The sequence below is a fragment of the Cottoperca gobio genome, chromosome 6, assembly GCF_900634415.1.
Source record: "Cottoperca gobio chromosome 6, fCotGob3.1, whole genome shotgun sequence".
Taxonomy (NCBI): domain Eukaryota; kingdom Metazoa; phylum Chordata; class Actinopteri; order Perciformes; family Bovichtidae; genus Cottoperca; species Cottoperca gobio.
This window is the reverse complement of record NC_041360.1, coordinates 23,805,698-23,820,697: the sequence shown is the minus strand read 5'-3', so window position 1 is coordinate 23,820,697 and position 15,000 is coordinate 23,805,698. Positions and strand designations below refer to the sequence as shown.

General features: G+C 44.9%; 1 protein-coding gene across 1 annotated transcript in view; it reads right to left on the bottom strand.

Annotated features, from left to right (window-relative positions):
• LOC115009283 (transcription factor SOX-6-like) overlaps nt 1-15,000 on the bottom strand; it is a 79,616-nt gene that overhangs the window by 18,182 nt on the left and 46,434 nt on the right. Inside the window, exons 7-12 of the mRNA XM_029433169.1 lie at nt 12,241-12,361; nt 10,922-11,001; nt 4,064-4,213; nt 2,595-2,772; nt 774-900; nt 677-731 (exon numbers count right to left, since the gene is read on the bottom strand). Coding sequence (XP_029289029.1) covers nt 677-731; nt 774-900; nt 2,595-2,772; nt 4,064-4,213; nt 10,922-11,001; nt 12,241-12,361 — 711 coding nt within the window. The remainder of the gene's footprint in view (nt 1-676; nt 732-773; nt 901-2,594; nt 2,773-4,063; nt 4,214-10,921; nt 11,002-12,240; nt 12,362-15,000) is intronic.

Here is a 15,000-nt window from a genome sequence, read left to right as displayed (position 1 = left end):
ATGAAATAGTGGAGGAAATAAGACACGGGAGCGAGGAGTTGGGAGATCTACAGACTTGTGAATATGACGTGGATCTGAATGCAAAAGAGAGCTTTTCCCCTTTCTCCTCGTCACATTACTCTGCAGGCAGGTTCAAGAGACGTACTTACGTCTTGTACAGTGAAGTGAAAGTCCTGCAGTTAAAGGTTTTACCTCTATGTACAAATACAGTATGCAGAAAGTGTGTTTATAACATTGATGGTTATGTAATAAGACTGTATAGTTTAGTATAGTCCATTTATATCGATTATATGACACGTTGGAGGTTCAGCTTCCTTTAGAGGCTGGCAAATAAGAAACTTGGAGCATGGTTATATAATCACTAACATGCATCCTATTTTAAAAGTTGATCAAATCCTAATTTGCAAAGTAATAATAAAGGAGCGAAAAGTCAAGAAACAAAGTGCCAGTTCTCCAAAACTACCCGTAAAAAAGTAAATGTTAAATGTCACTCGCTCGCACAATGCAGGACTCCTGTCCACTTACTACATCTATCCGATGTTAAGGGTCAAATGCTCTTCATCAGACTAAAGCTGACATAACACATGGTGCATGGGTAATTCTGATAGACCTTATCAGTGAAGTGTGTCTGTGCGTCCTCTGATGTAGCCACACGTGATCTGTCTGTCCCTCTAACCTTGTTGCCGTTGTTGAGGGTCATGTTGCTGAGGGCCGACAGTTTGGCCTCCAGGCTGTGGTGTCCCGGCTGCTGCTGCTGCTGCTGCTGCTGCTGCTGCTGCTGGTGGTGGTGGAGCTGCTCCCTCTGGATCTGCTCCCTCATGCTCCTGGCCTCTTGGATGGCCTTCATCACCGCGTCCTGGTCCCCGAACAGTGCTGTGGAGTTGAGGCTGGACAGGATGTCTGGGCGGGAGAGGAGAGAGGGTCTGTCACTTTGAGTGGCAGGACGTGAGAGTGTGTTCTGTCTTCCTTTACTGATGGCAGTAATCTATTTTTCATCAACATCAAATATTAATGACAGAAGAGGGAACAATTTAAGATACAATGAGAAAACCTTTCTTAGTTCATGTTGCTCTAATCTTTGGAGCAACATGAACTGTCATCAGATTCTGATTTAAAATATAATTTTTTCACCACAAAGCCATTTCAAACTGTGAGGAACGGACAGATAAACCCACAAATAAATAAATCCTTATTGAAACGACAACATTCAGTCTACTGTGGCAGGAAATTGTATATAAATGTAGGGCTCTTTCACTCATACGACAGCTGAGAATATACGTTTTCAAGGCTTTTCAAGGCATCTTAGTGAAATGGAAAGTAATTTCTTCCCAATCTTTGCAGATCAAGTAACAGAAAATAGTTCTTGAGACGTATGTCATCACACATAACCTTGCAGAAAAGTTCTATATATGGCTCCTTTTGTAAGTGCATTTAATATTTGCCTTTATGCTTCAAGTCTGCCGTTTTCAAAGTACTAAAGTAAATACTGATGTGCAAGTATCCTTCATTTGTCAGTTTTATCAAACCAGAAGGTTTAACCCTGGAAGAACTGGGTGTTATGTTACTCAATGCACACTATCAGACTAATTCCTATAATATTTAAACATCTGTGTGAAAATGGGATTCTTCCAAACTCTTAATGGGGCTTAAATGTCGCTGTTTTCCAGTCCGCTTGTGTCTCAACACGACTGAACCCCCCCCTTGTTTATGTGCCGTGCTTCACACTTTTGAAACCTATTTTGATACCCATTTGAAGAATGAGGAAAAAATAAAAGAAGTTTCCGTCGCCCTCCTCGTTTAATTAGCAGACAAGTAGGAAGCACTGTATGCTTGGGTGGCCGTTAAAATGGGCAAAAAATAACTTTGCAGGGAACACAAGCGTCGCGTCCTCAAAGCCACTCCAGAGGCTGGCGAAATTGTTTTCTGGGGGGATATAATGAGAGGGTTTAGATTGGCCTTAATAACAGATAGCAGAGGTAGGGGCATAAAAGGTCTAGAGCGCGGGCAGACAATGATGTGAGGAAGCTCTTAAAAACCAAATAACGTGTGCTGGGTTTCACTGCTTCCGCTGCTGGGGTTTTCATTGAGGCTAAATACAGGGCTTTGGACTCCTGTAAAACACAAAAACACACACAAATACACACACACAGGTCTCCTCGTGGGGTTGAGGTGTCTGCAGTCTATCAGGCGCATGCTACGCTGCTTGGTTTGTCTGTGTGTGGCGGGGAGGAGGAGGAGGAGGGAGGTGTTTGGGTTGGTGATGTTTTTGTTTTTTCCGGTTGAGGGGAAGAAATAGTTTCACACTGGAGGGAGGACATGTTTGCTCTGGATGGATGTACAGTACAGATGTGAACAATGCTTTGCTGTATGAGTGTTTGTTTGTGTGTGAGACAGCATGCATGTGTGGAGTGCGTCAGTGTTTCCCCCTGCAGAATTTCTTTCTTGGCATGTTGAAGCAGTATTTAGGCCGTTTGACTCTTATTGAACATGTCAGCAAAGCCAATTCTAATGTATTTATTTTCCGCAGAGTAGCGGTGCGGCTAAGCTAGGTGGCCCATCCCGTGTGAAAGTGCATGTATGTGTTTGCTACATACCCAGAGAGGTGTTCCTGCCCATGCTGGTGATGGGGCTTGGGATGCGGCCCTTGCCCATCCCTGTAGGGCTGGTCTTGTTTCCGCAGTACAGACTCTGTGTTGGGGACGTTGGGGAGCGCAGAGGATCGGCCGTCTTGGGTCTGGCTGAGAGGTTCAATGGCTGTGTGGATCCTTCCTCCTGTCAGAACGGACGCAACAGTGTTTAATGGATCACAATGTTACTTGTTGTCAGACTACTTAGAATAACAACATGAGCCAATGGTTTCACACTATCCCACTGTTGGTCACCATTGGAAGTTTAATCGACTCAATTTAAGAAGACCACACCCGCTGCGTCTCAATTGCGTCCAAAGAATCCCTTGAAGTGCTTTCAGTACTTAAGTGACTCCCACTGACTGATCAGTCATCCCTATCTGCTTGTTGCCCTTAAATAACTGAATTCCACCTCTGTGAACATGACGGGGGGAAAGAAGTTGCAGTGTACCTTCTTATCTAAACAATGGGACCTTTGTGCAATTCCCCTATTTCCTATGAAAGGTTCACGACCGCATTGATCCACATAAGGAATCCCCTGGAAAAGGAAAATGGGTGTAACGCACGTCAACACGGCCTGACTGCAGATCTGGCGTTGGCAGCAAACGCTTAATGAACATGGATCTAATTTGGAGCTGAGCTTCAGCTGAGGGAAGTGTTGAGAAGGAAAGGAGTTTAGGATGGGGGGGGGGGGGGTTAGGCTGCGGGTGGCATGCCAAAGTGGGGGGGTGGGCAGAGCGTGTGCGGGGGTTAGCGGAGGGTGGGGAGTTTGGGAGCTCAGCACTACTGTTCGAGTGCGGTGAGCTCTGACGCCGGTCTATTGTGACGCCGGTTGCAGCTGTGCCCCACACACACATGGCTTCCATTACTGCCTCGTCGTCGAGTAAAGATGAGGCGTACACTCTCTCCAGTGAAGGAGCCTGGGCTCCTGCCAAACAGCAGCCAGCGCCAGTGTCAGTTTGTGAGTGTGTGTGTGTGTGTGTGTGTGTGTGTGTGTGTGTGTGTGTGTGTGTGTGTGTGTGTCATTGTGTACATTTTAAATAAGCTGTTTCTAATTGTCTGTAAAGAGTACAGGGCCACGCTCAGTTTGTTGTTTCAACAACTTCCAAATTTCCAGCCTCTCACTTTTACTTGATAATCATCGTCGTTATTATTCCTGTGTGTTTTCCTATCATACATATTCTGAACTCACTATTTCCTCTGACAGATTATACTGTTTGTTAATTTCACACCATAGAGACACTGTTTCCCACACGTATCCCTCATACATATATCTAAGTGCTTGTTTTTGTCAGTCAGCAGGGTGCAGTTGTCTTTGCCGACTGCTTCTTGTTCCTGAATTGAAATATTATAACAAAGGTGTCGACCTGGGTCTTGTTAAACAACTCTGCCATTCCACATGAACTACTTTACAACATTTGCAACAAAGGACTCACCTTAATGTGAGTGACAGGACTGGATGCTCGCTTCTCGCTCTTCAGGGCAGAGGGGGAAAGAGGACCGCAGGAGTTTAGAGCCTGCGGGAGGGAAGCCATCTTGGCTCCTGATGAGATCTGCATGCTTGCCAGCTGGGCAGCATACAGCTGCTGCAGAAAAGGGAAGAAACCAGGAAAACCGACAGGCTATTAACATCGCTCGCCAGCAGCTAGTCAGTGGCTTTCCTCTTTCATTCTCTCTTCTTCTGTGCCCTCCACACCCTTGATCCTCATGTGTGTTTTTTCTTTGCTTTACCCGCCCCCCTGACACTGCTCGCATCTTATAACGTTTCAAGTGTCTGAGCCAAACACACACAGAATTCACATGGAAACAAACACACACACACACACCTAGATCAGAAGTTGACAGGAGTGTCCCACACAAATGGAAGATTTCTTTGTGGGAGTATTTATCAGGGAGGCATTCCAGCAAAACATCCTCTTTTTAAAATAAATGATCTACAATCTATCTTTGACACTTATTCTTTCAACAGATGCTGAGAGCAGCTCGTGTATCGATCTAGAACGAATCCAGACAATAGCTTCAAAAACTTTTCAATGCTTGAATCCCTCTTTAGTTTAATATTGTCCATCTGTCTTAGATATATATTACTTGGATCTGCACACATATGAATGTATTAGTATGGAAATGAGCTTATAAGACAATTAGACGTATTGGAAATGTCCCCCAAATGGCTTTTCTTCTTCTTCTTCTGAATATTTAACCTTTATAAAGTCTTGGCTTTCAAAGCAGAGCCTTAAACTGAAATGATAATAGTCAAATAAACAGAATAAATGCAAGATTAGTCTCAATAACGCGTGAGACTAATCTTGTCATGTGTGGTTATTCTTTGCATTAACAGTTCAGTTATCAAGTTTCTTAAATAACTTTAATCCACAAGATAAATAGTGGACAATCATCTTTAAGTAGGTGATGTCATACTGCAATTACATCTTGGTCGTGAGTCAATTGAAAAACACTTGAAAATAATGTAGAAATAATAGAAAAGATTTGGAAAGAAGAAGAAGCCATCTGCCTTCAGGGTTGGACAAAAACATTCAATTTTGCACAAAAACAAAAACTGTACTGATTTTCCGTCCAACAAAAATCAAAGAGTCAAATACTCGGCCCACAGTCCAGGGTCTTCTAAATCAAAGCTAGCTAGCCAGACAAACCGCTGCCTGAAACCACTGTCAACCCCTGTCTGAATGCATCGGAGTGTGAGTGCTGGAGTATCAAAGAGCCTGTCCTCAGGAAAACCACCCAGACGTGGCTGGCCTTCACTTCCACTCCTCTCGTTCTCTCTCATTTCATTCCTCTCACCTCATCTATACTCTCCCTCTTCTGTCTTCCCTTTGTCCTCTCTTTTGATCTCCCTCTTACTGTCTCTCTCCTTTTGGTTCCACAATCACTCTTCATATCTTCTGCAACCATCTCCATCGCTCTCTGTTTTTACTCTCTGCCCCCTCAGAACTTAACGGCCCCCCAGTGTTGTGAGATCTCATTTCCCTGTAGTCAAAACTGCAAAGCCTCCTGGGACCAGAGATCCAAAAGCCAAGCAGTGCTCAATAGTGAAAAAGAGAGAGGGGGTGGGGGGGAAGAGAGTGTTGCGCTGCAGACACACGAGACCACCGTCGCTTCACCGCCGAAGCGCCAGGCTCAGCGGTTGGGCCCAGAGAAATTGGCTGGCCCTCTTTCCACTTCTCTCGGAGCGATATTAAACACAAACAGAAGGGGCCTCGCCGTTGAAACAAAGCCCTGATGTCACGCCGCTTATTTTCCTTGGAAGGCACCAGGAGTGCTCGGGCCAACCCCTGGCGATATGAGATCCCCGTAAGAATGTGCCGGTGGTGAGGCCTCTCGTGTCAATCAAGCCGACCGCAGAGTTACTTCTGGTGATGCCTGATATTCTTACAGCTCTGAGGGGAGCAGGGGGCTGAGGCAGACACACGAGTCTTTGAGGTAAAACACACAGTTAAGATCTCACACTCGCGCCTGCACACACACACACACACACATTGTGACGTTAACACACTAACTGTTATTGTGCTGTTAGCAGCGATTCCAAAGTGACACCAGGGAACTGTTGAACAAACATAAGACGGAGAATAAGAGCTTGTACTTTATTTATTCTCTGTTTCCTAAAGACACTCTGAGATTGATTGGTGACTGGGGAGGCCAATGTGCTGCGTAAACAACCCCGACCAGAGCTCTGCATTCAGTCAACCCTCAAGGGAAGACAATGCCGCAATTTCCTAAATTACAAATTGACAAAAAGGACCTCGAACCACAACGCAGCTCTCCAGACTATCTGACTGGCCTTCGGATGTTAGTGCTAATTTGACTAAATTCCAAATGATTAGTCTGTCATTTTTAGCCCTCCTGATCATCAGAAAGGGTTTTTTAAAAGTCTACTTTGGCAGAATCCAGAGAGAAGGTGAAGTTGTTGAGGGTGTGGGCAGCACTGTCCGGACTGCTGCCTGCCAAAAGCCTCCTCTGCTCAGACCAGCCGGTCCCATTAGGACTGAGTGGAGAATCCCGTTAGCCAGCCTCTTTTAGTGTCGAGCTGCTATCGATCTCAGGAGTACACAAAACAAATGAGGTTTTGTCTTTTTCAGCAGGTTTGCGTCAGGGGGGGTGGGGGGAAGGAGGGTGAAATGGATGGACTGCCACTGAGCTGGCCCGCTCGGAGCACGGAGGCTAAATATTGCACTTGGAAGCTTTGCTGCATCCAAGACAAGTGAAAGAGATACACAGCGAGGCAGGCTGCATAAAGACAACCATTATCTCACTTACAGTTCTCTTTTACAGAACAGATGCTTAGTTTCTTTTAAGTGGGGAAAAACTAAATTGATTGCCCCTTTAATCATCGTCCTCATTTCATGACAAAGAAAGCCATTCTGACATAATCCCTGTGTGTTGGCAGGAACCATGACTCTGGGGCACAAACGTTTGTTGCTCACCAACATCTCCATGTTCCTCGGACACAGAAACAGAAATAGGCAGAACATAGAGACAGACAGCGAGAGACGTCTTATGATTTCAACAAGAATGTCTGCTAAGCAACTGTATTTCACTCGCATTAGCCGCGACAAAGGGAGCCTTTCTTCAGCAGGAATCCACTGTTTGTGAAGGGGTCTGCTCCGAGGCTCTGGAAACAATTGGTCTGATCAAGTTCCCACGCCGAGTGCACGACATTGTGCTATCAAAACTTTTAGGTCAGGTCATGATGGGTCAAGCACAATAGGACAGCGTTTGCCAAATACTTCTGTTGTCCTGCTTTGATTTGGTGGGTGTCTTCAATCGATAAAGGTTTGAAACAAAGGAAATTATTGTTATTGCTTTCAGAACCTTTACTGTCTTTTGCAATGTAGTGGAGACATCATGAATCTTGTAGCTTGTGCAAATGAAATGTTCACTGCCTGAGAACGCGCTCTCTCTGTAGGCCAGTCTTTGCCCGCTTGACCATCAGTGCTAGCCAGCTGCCTGAAGGGTCTCCACGGGGCAGAACTACGAAACATCTGGATGAATCTGTCCACAGCATCTGTCCATCCTGTGCTGAGCACAGATCTGGCATGAAAATGGTTTGATGCCAGCTGTGTGTACTTGACTACAGTATGTAGCAGAGGTGATCGCTAGCACAGAACTAACATGCTGTAACTGTGTATTTATAATAGGCTAACGCACAGCTTCACACACTGCAAGTACACGCCATTTAGAAGTGAAGCGTAACTGAGACTAATAACTAAAAAAACACTTCAAAAACAGACAAGCTCTCCGAGCGTGCACTGGACTGCCATGTCCAGACGTTACCAATGACTTGTTTAAATCCCAACTGACTGATTCACCAAAAGAAACAAACGTTTGCAGCATTGTGTTGTTTTAATGCATCATAAATGTTCCTCAACCTATGATGCACATTCCATATTGTGTTTTAATGAGCAGGTCAACATGAGAAGCTACAAACAGCGCAGAGTTAAAGGGTCAAGGCGGGAAGCAAAGGCGAGAGGCAGTTCTCATGCAGGATTAATACGTGATGAGTAAAGACAGAATCAGTAAAGCTCACAATAACTGTGAGATTCTCAACGCTGTCGTTGTCCCTCACCTCCGAAAAGGCAGAGCCAATGATGAAAGCAGAGCCAGAGTTGGGAGAGAGAGAGAGATACTGTGGCACTACAGCGTAACCACGATGGCAATATGAAGGCCAAAGGGTTTTAAGATAGTGCGGGATGTTTCTGTTCTTCTCAACAGTTCATTTTGTTGTCATTTGTTTTTAATCTCATATCAGAATCACGTTAGTTCAGGGTTTCCTGCAGACGTTTTGCAGCAGAGGTGAACTGCCTGACCTGGAATAAAGACAGCAAAGGTCTATAATGAGTTATTGTTTAGACGACGATGCAGTAACTTAATTGATCACGAGAGGAGATGCATCAGGATGTAACGTCGATGTTCGCTGCATGGTAATTCATCTATAAGCAAAGGGCTCAATTGCTAACACATTTCCTGGGGGAAACCCTGTAGTTGTCAAACTCTCCGACACACAAACAAGCAGCCGACACTCTGCACACAGCAGAGACGCTCCAAGAAGATGCAACCTATACAGTGCATGAGACGTGTCTACACAGGTTTATAAGGGTTAATGTGTTCATTCACTTCAAGCAGCTGAACCATCCTAACTTCTCAAAGTAAGCATTAATTGCAAAGCTGTTAGCAGTAGGCCCTACACCATGCAGGTGTTTTAATTGTATCCATCCACTCTGACTGTGTACGCTGCGAGCTCCATACCACAAAGAGTGCCACTGGCACATTTTGTACAACTTGTAAATCTCATCATGATTGCTTTTGGCGTAGGCATTGTTGTCAAAACAATGTCCAAACATGTGCTGGAAGCCAAGCGCCTCCGTCTCACAAAACATTCCTCATATAATCACCCTTTTTTTCTCTCTCTCTCTCTCTCTCTCCCGAACACTTCCACACGCCCTGTGTCTTCCTTCTTTCCCCCAGTCTCCTACTCGATTTCAGCCAACGCTGCGATGAGAAGCTTCCTCTTTCATTCAGGTTCCTCTCTGCCTCTCATTCTCCGCGTCTGAAGCAGTGTTTAAATGTGAATGAGTGTGCATCTCCGACATCATTCACCCTCTTACCTCTCTCACTCGTGTGTGTGAGAGAGGTAAGAGACTCTTTTGATCATTTCAAAGCCAGGAGTGGAGATAGGCTGCGCCGCGGCTCCGATCAGCACAGCACGGAGCTTTGCTAAGTCAATAGCGACTAATGAGAGCCTCGATAAGCGAAAGACCACAATACAAATTGAATAAACTGAGATAAGGATTCTCGTAACCTCTAAAAGCCGTGCTTTGGTAATGACTGACATGATGAAGCAACATTGTTTGCCAGTGAAAAAGCTTTTGAGGGCTTTTGTTCTTCGCACTGATAGTAGGTAGGAGGGGTGACGGGGTCGCGCTGTGAAACTCCAAACCGCCTTTAGGGAGAAGAGATTTCATTTTTCTTTTCTTTTTCACCTCTTTTTTCTTTGCAAATACATTCTATGATAACCATTATGGATAAGTGCTATTCTCAAACCACAGGTGTCAAGTCGCAATAAAATATTTGATGAATTGCCCGGACCAGGTGTTGTGCTGGTGGGGCAGAATTCCTCTGTGATTCATCATGAGAGCTTTTGTCTGACAGCTGACAGGCAGCAGATGAGCGGGCTAGCATGTTAGCGTCGGCCTATAGAGCTGCGTCTTTAATCAACGCGTCGTTTTGCTTTATTGAAAAAAAAGTTAACTTGTGTAGAAATAAGCTCATTAATGCAAGATGGGCCTCCTCCTGCTTCCATCAACACTCTGCTCTCATGGATGCTTTAAAGGTATTTAAGGATCAGCTGAGACTATAAAGCAACGCAGGAAATAACGACGCTAGCTAGATATTATCATTTTAGTGGCAACTTACATACTTTACTGTATATTGGTGGCATTCCTTCCTTTGATTCTCTGCCGTCATGGCAGCTATTATTTCTCCTGCAAAATCGCTACTTATTCTCTTTTGACGCTTTTGACGGCCTTGGCCTCTAGAACATGTATACAAATGATAAAAGGGTTCATGCACCAGGTATAGATTAAATCACAATTGTGCAGTTGGTTCGGTAACAGCTTTGGAGCATTATGGTTTTTTGTTACATGCTTGAAGTCGGGGCGAGGTTAGAACAAGTAGGAGTTTCATTCAGTTTGCCAATGTTCCTTATCTTTACTGTCTTTTCTGTTTATCTACTAACAATTGTCTCGGGTTCTGGACTGCTGGTTACACCCTGGGGATTAGATGCATGTAGTGTCTCAGAGTACAAACCCTCTCTCTTATAGCTGCGTCTTTGTTCCTGCTGCTGCTGCAGTTGTTTATTTGGTTGTGAAACACTCACTTGAGTTATCGGCGTAGATATTAAACGAGGCACTTCTTTAGTTTGCTTTGCTGGTTCACTCAGACGATAAGTTGGACACGACATTTCCTTTAGTTTAGTTTTAAGCGAGGGAAACGGTTTTTGGTTAAGGTAACAAAAGAGGACAATTTGAGCTTTTATTAAAGGATAAATATGAGGTTTTTTTTTGCCAAAACACAGAAGAAGAAGTCATGCCCACCAACCCTCCACACCCCTTTCACCACTTCACTGTCAAACGGTCTGTTTCTGCTCTCGTCTGATACTTAGTTGAGGGAAGACAAAACCCTGTCTTCTTCCTCCCTTAGTGGAAACCATACCGAAGGTTTTGTTGAGATATTCTGGTGAATTTGATGAAATTTCAGGCGACCAGGTGTTGTCGTCTTACCTGTAGTTGTAACGGGCTGAGTCCAGACGCCGCTGCAGCTGCCATTGTAGATGGAATGAACTGCATGGGGTAATTCTCACCTGTTGAAAAACCAAACCAAAACATATTTGAGAGAGCGGTGGGGGGAGGCAGAGACTGCACAAGAACTAACCTGCTCTTTACCTTCGACCAGTCTGTCTCTTTGTGTGTGTCTCACCCTTTGTCTCCTTCCTTCCTCTCTTGTGCTCATGTTTTTATTCAAGGCAAATGAATCATGAAGGGTCACAAGTGTTTTATTCAAAGGTTAATAACGCTCATTGTCGCTCGCTGAGACTTGGGCGATCTGAGTTCAAGTCTAGTGCTCCCTCATTGGGATGCACTCGTGAATGCATATTTGAGCACCGTGTATAACCCCTACTGTTTGTCCCTGAAAGGCTTTCCATGTCCGAGCCTTTGTTGAGAACAGACCAAAGTCAAAGGAGAGTGAAGAATAATGGCTTTTTAATCCATTTCTTCATTTCGGACTCTCTTTGCGGCCTTGTGGGAGTGAATGCTCACGCAGTCGGCATAAACAAGGAGGATTGTGTATGAAATATGAAGGGATTGAAGTGCACAGCGTCAGACAGGCACCTGGAAGAATGCATGGAAGAAAGGAATGTGTGGAGGGCGAGGGAACAGGAAGAAAGCAGGTGGTGTTGCGAATCCTACAATAAGAGAGTTTCTGCGTGACTGTGAGATGCGTTTGGCTGCGCCTGTTTGCACAACATCCTCGAGGATTGCTGAACGTATGCAACATCCAACGCAATCCTTAAAGTGCCTTTTTGTTTTGTCTGTCTGCATCATCCTTAAGTGTACATTGTTGGGTCGGTGCGTACCAGGGGAACATAGTTGAGTGTGTGTGTGAGTGTGTGTGAGAAAGTGTGAAATTCCATGTTGCAGATGTGTTGAGCAACTGACATGCTTTCAGCACGCCATAAAAAGAGTGTGTCCAATGTATTGTTCCTGACTTGTAAATCTCTCCGCTCATTTCCAGAACATTCCTCACCTGACACACCTCATTAACATAGACTGGGATCCCAGAGTGTGTGTGTGTGTGTGTGTGTGTGTGTGTGTGTGTGTGTGTGTGTGTGTGTGTGTGTGTGTGTGTGTGTGTGTGTGTGTGTGTCTTGCTGTTTCTTTTTCAGTCAACGATAACTGTCAGAGTCGAAGGGCTTTTGTGTGAGGGGGGGTGAATGTTTATCCAGAAAACATATATGTGTGTGTGTGTGTGTGTGTGTGTGTGTGTGTGTGTGTGTGTGTGTGTGTGTGTGTGTGTGTGTGTGTTGTGTGTGTTGGTATACCTGGCTTGTAGGACATGCTTGGTGGGAAGAGGAAGCCCTGCTGTGCAGCAGCGGCAGCAGCCAGAGAGCGCTGGTCGTGAGGAAACACTGGGATCATCAGAGGAGGCATGTGACCCTGGACCTGAGAGAGAGAGAGAGAGAGAGAGAGAGAGAGAGAGAGAGAGAGAGAGAGAGAGAGAGAGAGAGAGAGAGAGAGACAGAGAGAGAGAACAGAGACAGAGACAGAGATAGACAAAGAGAGAGAGAGACAGAGAGAGAGAGAGAGAGAGAGAGAGAGAGAGAGAGAGAGAGAGAAGAGAGATAGAGAGATAGAGAGAGAGAGAGAGAGAGAGGCATAGAGAGAGCGAGAGAGCAGAGAGAGAGAGAGAGAGAGAGAGAGAGAGACAGACAAAAAGAGAGTCTTTACATGAAAGCAGGACAAGGTAAATCAAATCACCTTGACAAACACACAACCTCTCCTACACAAATGCTGCATACAAGCAAAATACACAAAGGAGATTTGGATTGGATAAAAACCAGAAAGAACATTGTGAAGAAAAATAGAAAGATGGAAAGTGAAGAAAAGACGGAGGAGGAAGCAAGAACACAAAAGACTTGAAGTCAAAAAGAGAAACGAAAGAACGAAGGGAAGAAGAAAGAAACACTGATTGAAAACTAAGAAAGGGAAAAAAGAACAAACGTGTAAAAAACATAAACTTCAAGATGTAAATGATCGGCAGGGCTGAAGAGACAAAACAACAAATAAAAGACTTGTGAGAGACAAGTGTGAAACTGTGAAACAACGTGCCTTATAAACAACAGAGAGGCTAACAGCTGCCTTTCATGTCGGCTTGAAAGACTCTTAAAAACTGCGGGTTCGACTGAATTAAGGCGCTGAAGGCTCGAAGTGAGGAGAGCATATCAAAGATGAATCTATTAGGGCTGGCTGTGCTTCACCACCGGACTGTCTCACTCTCTTCCATCTCTCGCTGTATCTCACTCGTGTCTTTATTTGTTTTCTCTTGTCTCACTCGCTGAAGGTTTATTGAATCAGATGTTCACACCTGTTGAAGGCGTTACGTGACATTACCTTCTTACAGAAGAAAGACATTACAATTCTCAGGGAGGTCATTTCTTTGTTTTAAAAAAATGCAATCATGTTGCAATTTTTATGGAATATTTATACAGAAAAATATGTTTTTATTAAAGTTGTTTAACTGTTTGCAACAGCCATCTTTATTCTCACGTTGTTGTGAATCCTGAGCATTTTATTGTTCTGTTCCTCTCCCTTCTGAACGTTTGTCTCGTGTTAAACAGCTTTCTCTTGTCCCTTTTGTGTCCCGTTGTGAGCCCCCACCTGGCTTCTTCTTTCTTTCATCATCTCTTCTTTCTGTCTCTACTTCTCTCCATCGCTCTCTGCTCTTCCTCCTCTCTCTCGCTCTCTCTGCTCTTCCTCCTCTCTCTCGCTCTCTCTGCTCTCCTCCTCTCTCTCCGCTCTCCTCTGCCGCTCTTCCTCCTCTTCTCTCGCTACTCGTCTCTCTTTCCTCCTCTCTCTCGCTCTCTCTTCTCTTCCTCCTCTCTCTTCTCTCTCTCTTTCTCTTCCTCCTCCTCCTCTCATCTCTCCTCTTCTCTCCTCTCTTCTCTCTCTCTCTCTGCTCTTTCCTCCTCTCTCTCGCCTCGTCTGCTCTTCCTCCTCTCGTCTCGCTCTCGTCTTTATCACTTTCAGGTGAGCGCTTGGTTGGAACAACCTTTCTCTTGCTCTCCGTTTCCCTCCTTACCTCCGTTTCAATATGCCCTCGTACCTCCATTCATCTCCTTTACTACCAATTAATTAACCACGCTGACCCCCCCCCCCCCCCATTGTCCTCCTGGGACACTTCATCATTAGAGACTAAATACACATCATCAGCATGTTGTTGCAGTATTGCTTTGCATTCGCGCTGCAGCCTCGGTTACGTGGTTGAATAAGATGACCGTCCTCCGGGATGTTTATGGAGTGTGCGAGGGAGGGTGCGAGGGTTTGTGGTAGGGAAGGTTCAAAGAGCATGACTAAATAGAGAGCCAGATGAACAGGAACATCCTTGACGTGCATGTGTTTCGCTGAAGGGCTGGAAAGATTAGTTGATCAATGAGAAGATCAACAGAAAATTAATCGACAACTCATTTTACAATCTCTTAATCGTGTAATGCGTTTAGCAAGCGTGAAGCATTTGTTGGTTCCAGCTATTCAGACGTGTGTGTGTGTGTGTGTGTGTGTGTGTGTGTGTGTGTGTGTGTGTGTGTGAGAGAGAATTCTTGGTCTTGTGTCTTCATGAGGACCAATAAGAGTTTTAGGCTTTGAAAGGACACGACATATTTATTTGTTTGGTCTTCACTCAATCAAAGTGCAGTTTGAGGCTTAAGATTTGTTTTCTAGGGTTAGAATTAGGTTGTGTATATGTGTGTGTGTGTGTGTGTGTGTGTGTGTGTGTGTACAAGCACATGAGTGTGTGCCACGTCAGGGCATCAGACATCTGTATTACCCACCGTTAGCATTGTTCGGTAAGCGTGCAGCTACATGTGTTCATCACCTGACCAGTTCTTCAGACAGAGTTGTTTAGGTCACACTCCAAAAAAGCCTGATAGCTTGGGAGGCACCCATCACACACACACACACACACACACACACACACACACACACACACACACACACACACACACACACACACACACAGACACAAGCTGTCCAACGTCTTGTGACACGGAGAAAAGGGAATGAAGAGAGAATAAAAACGAGTCTGT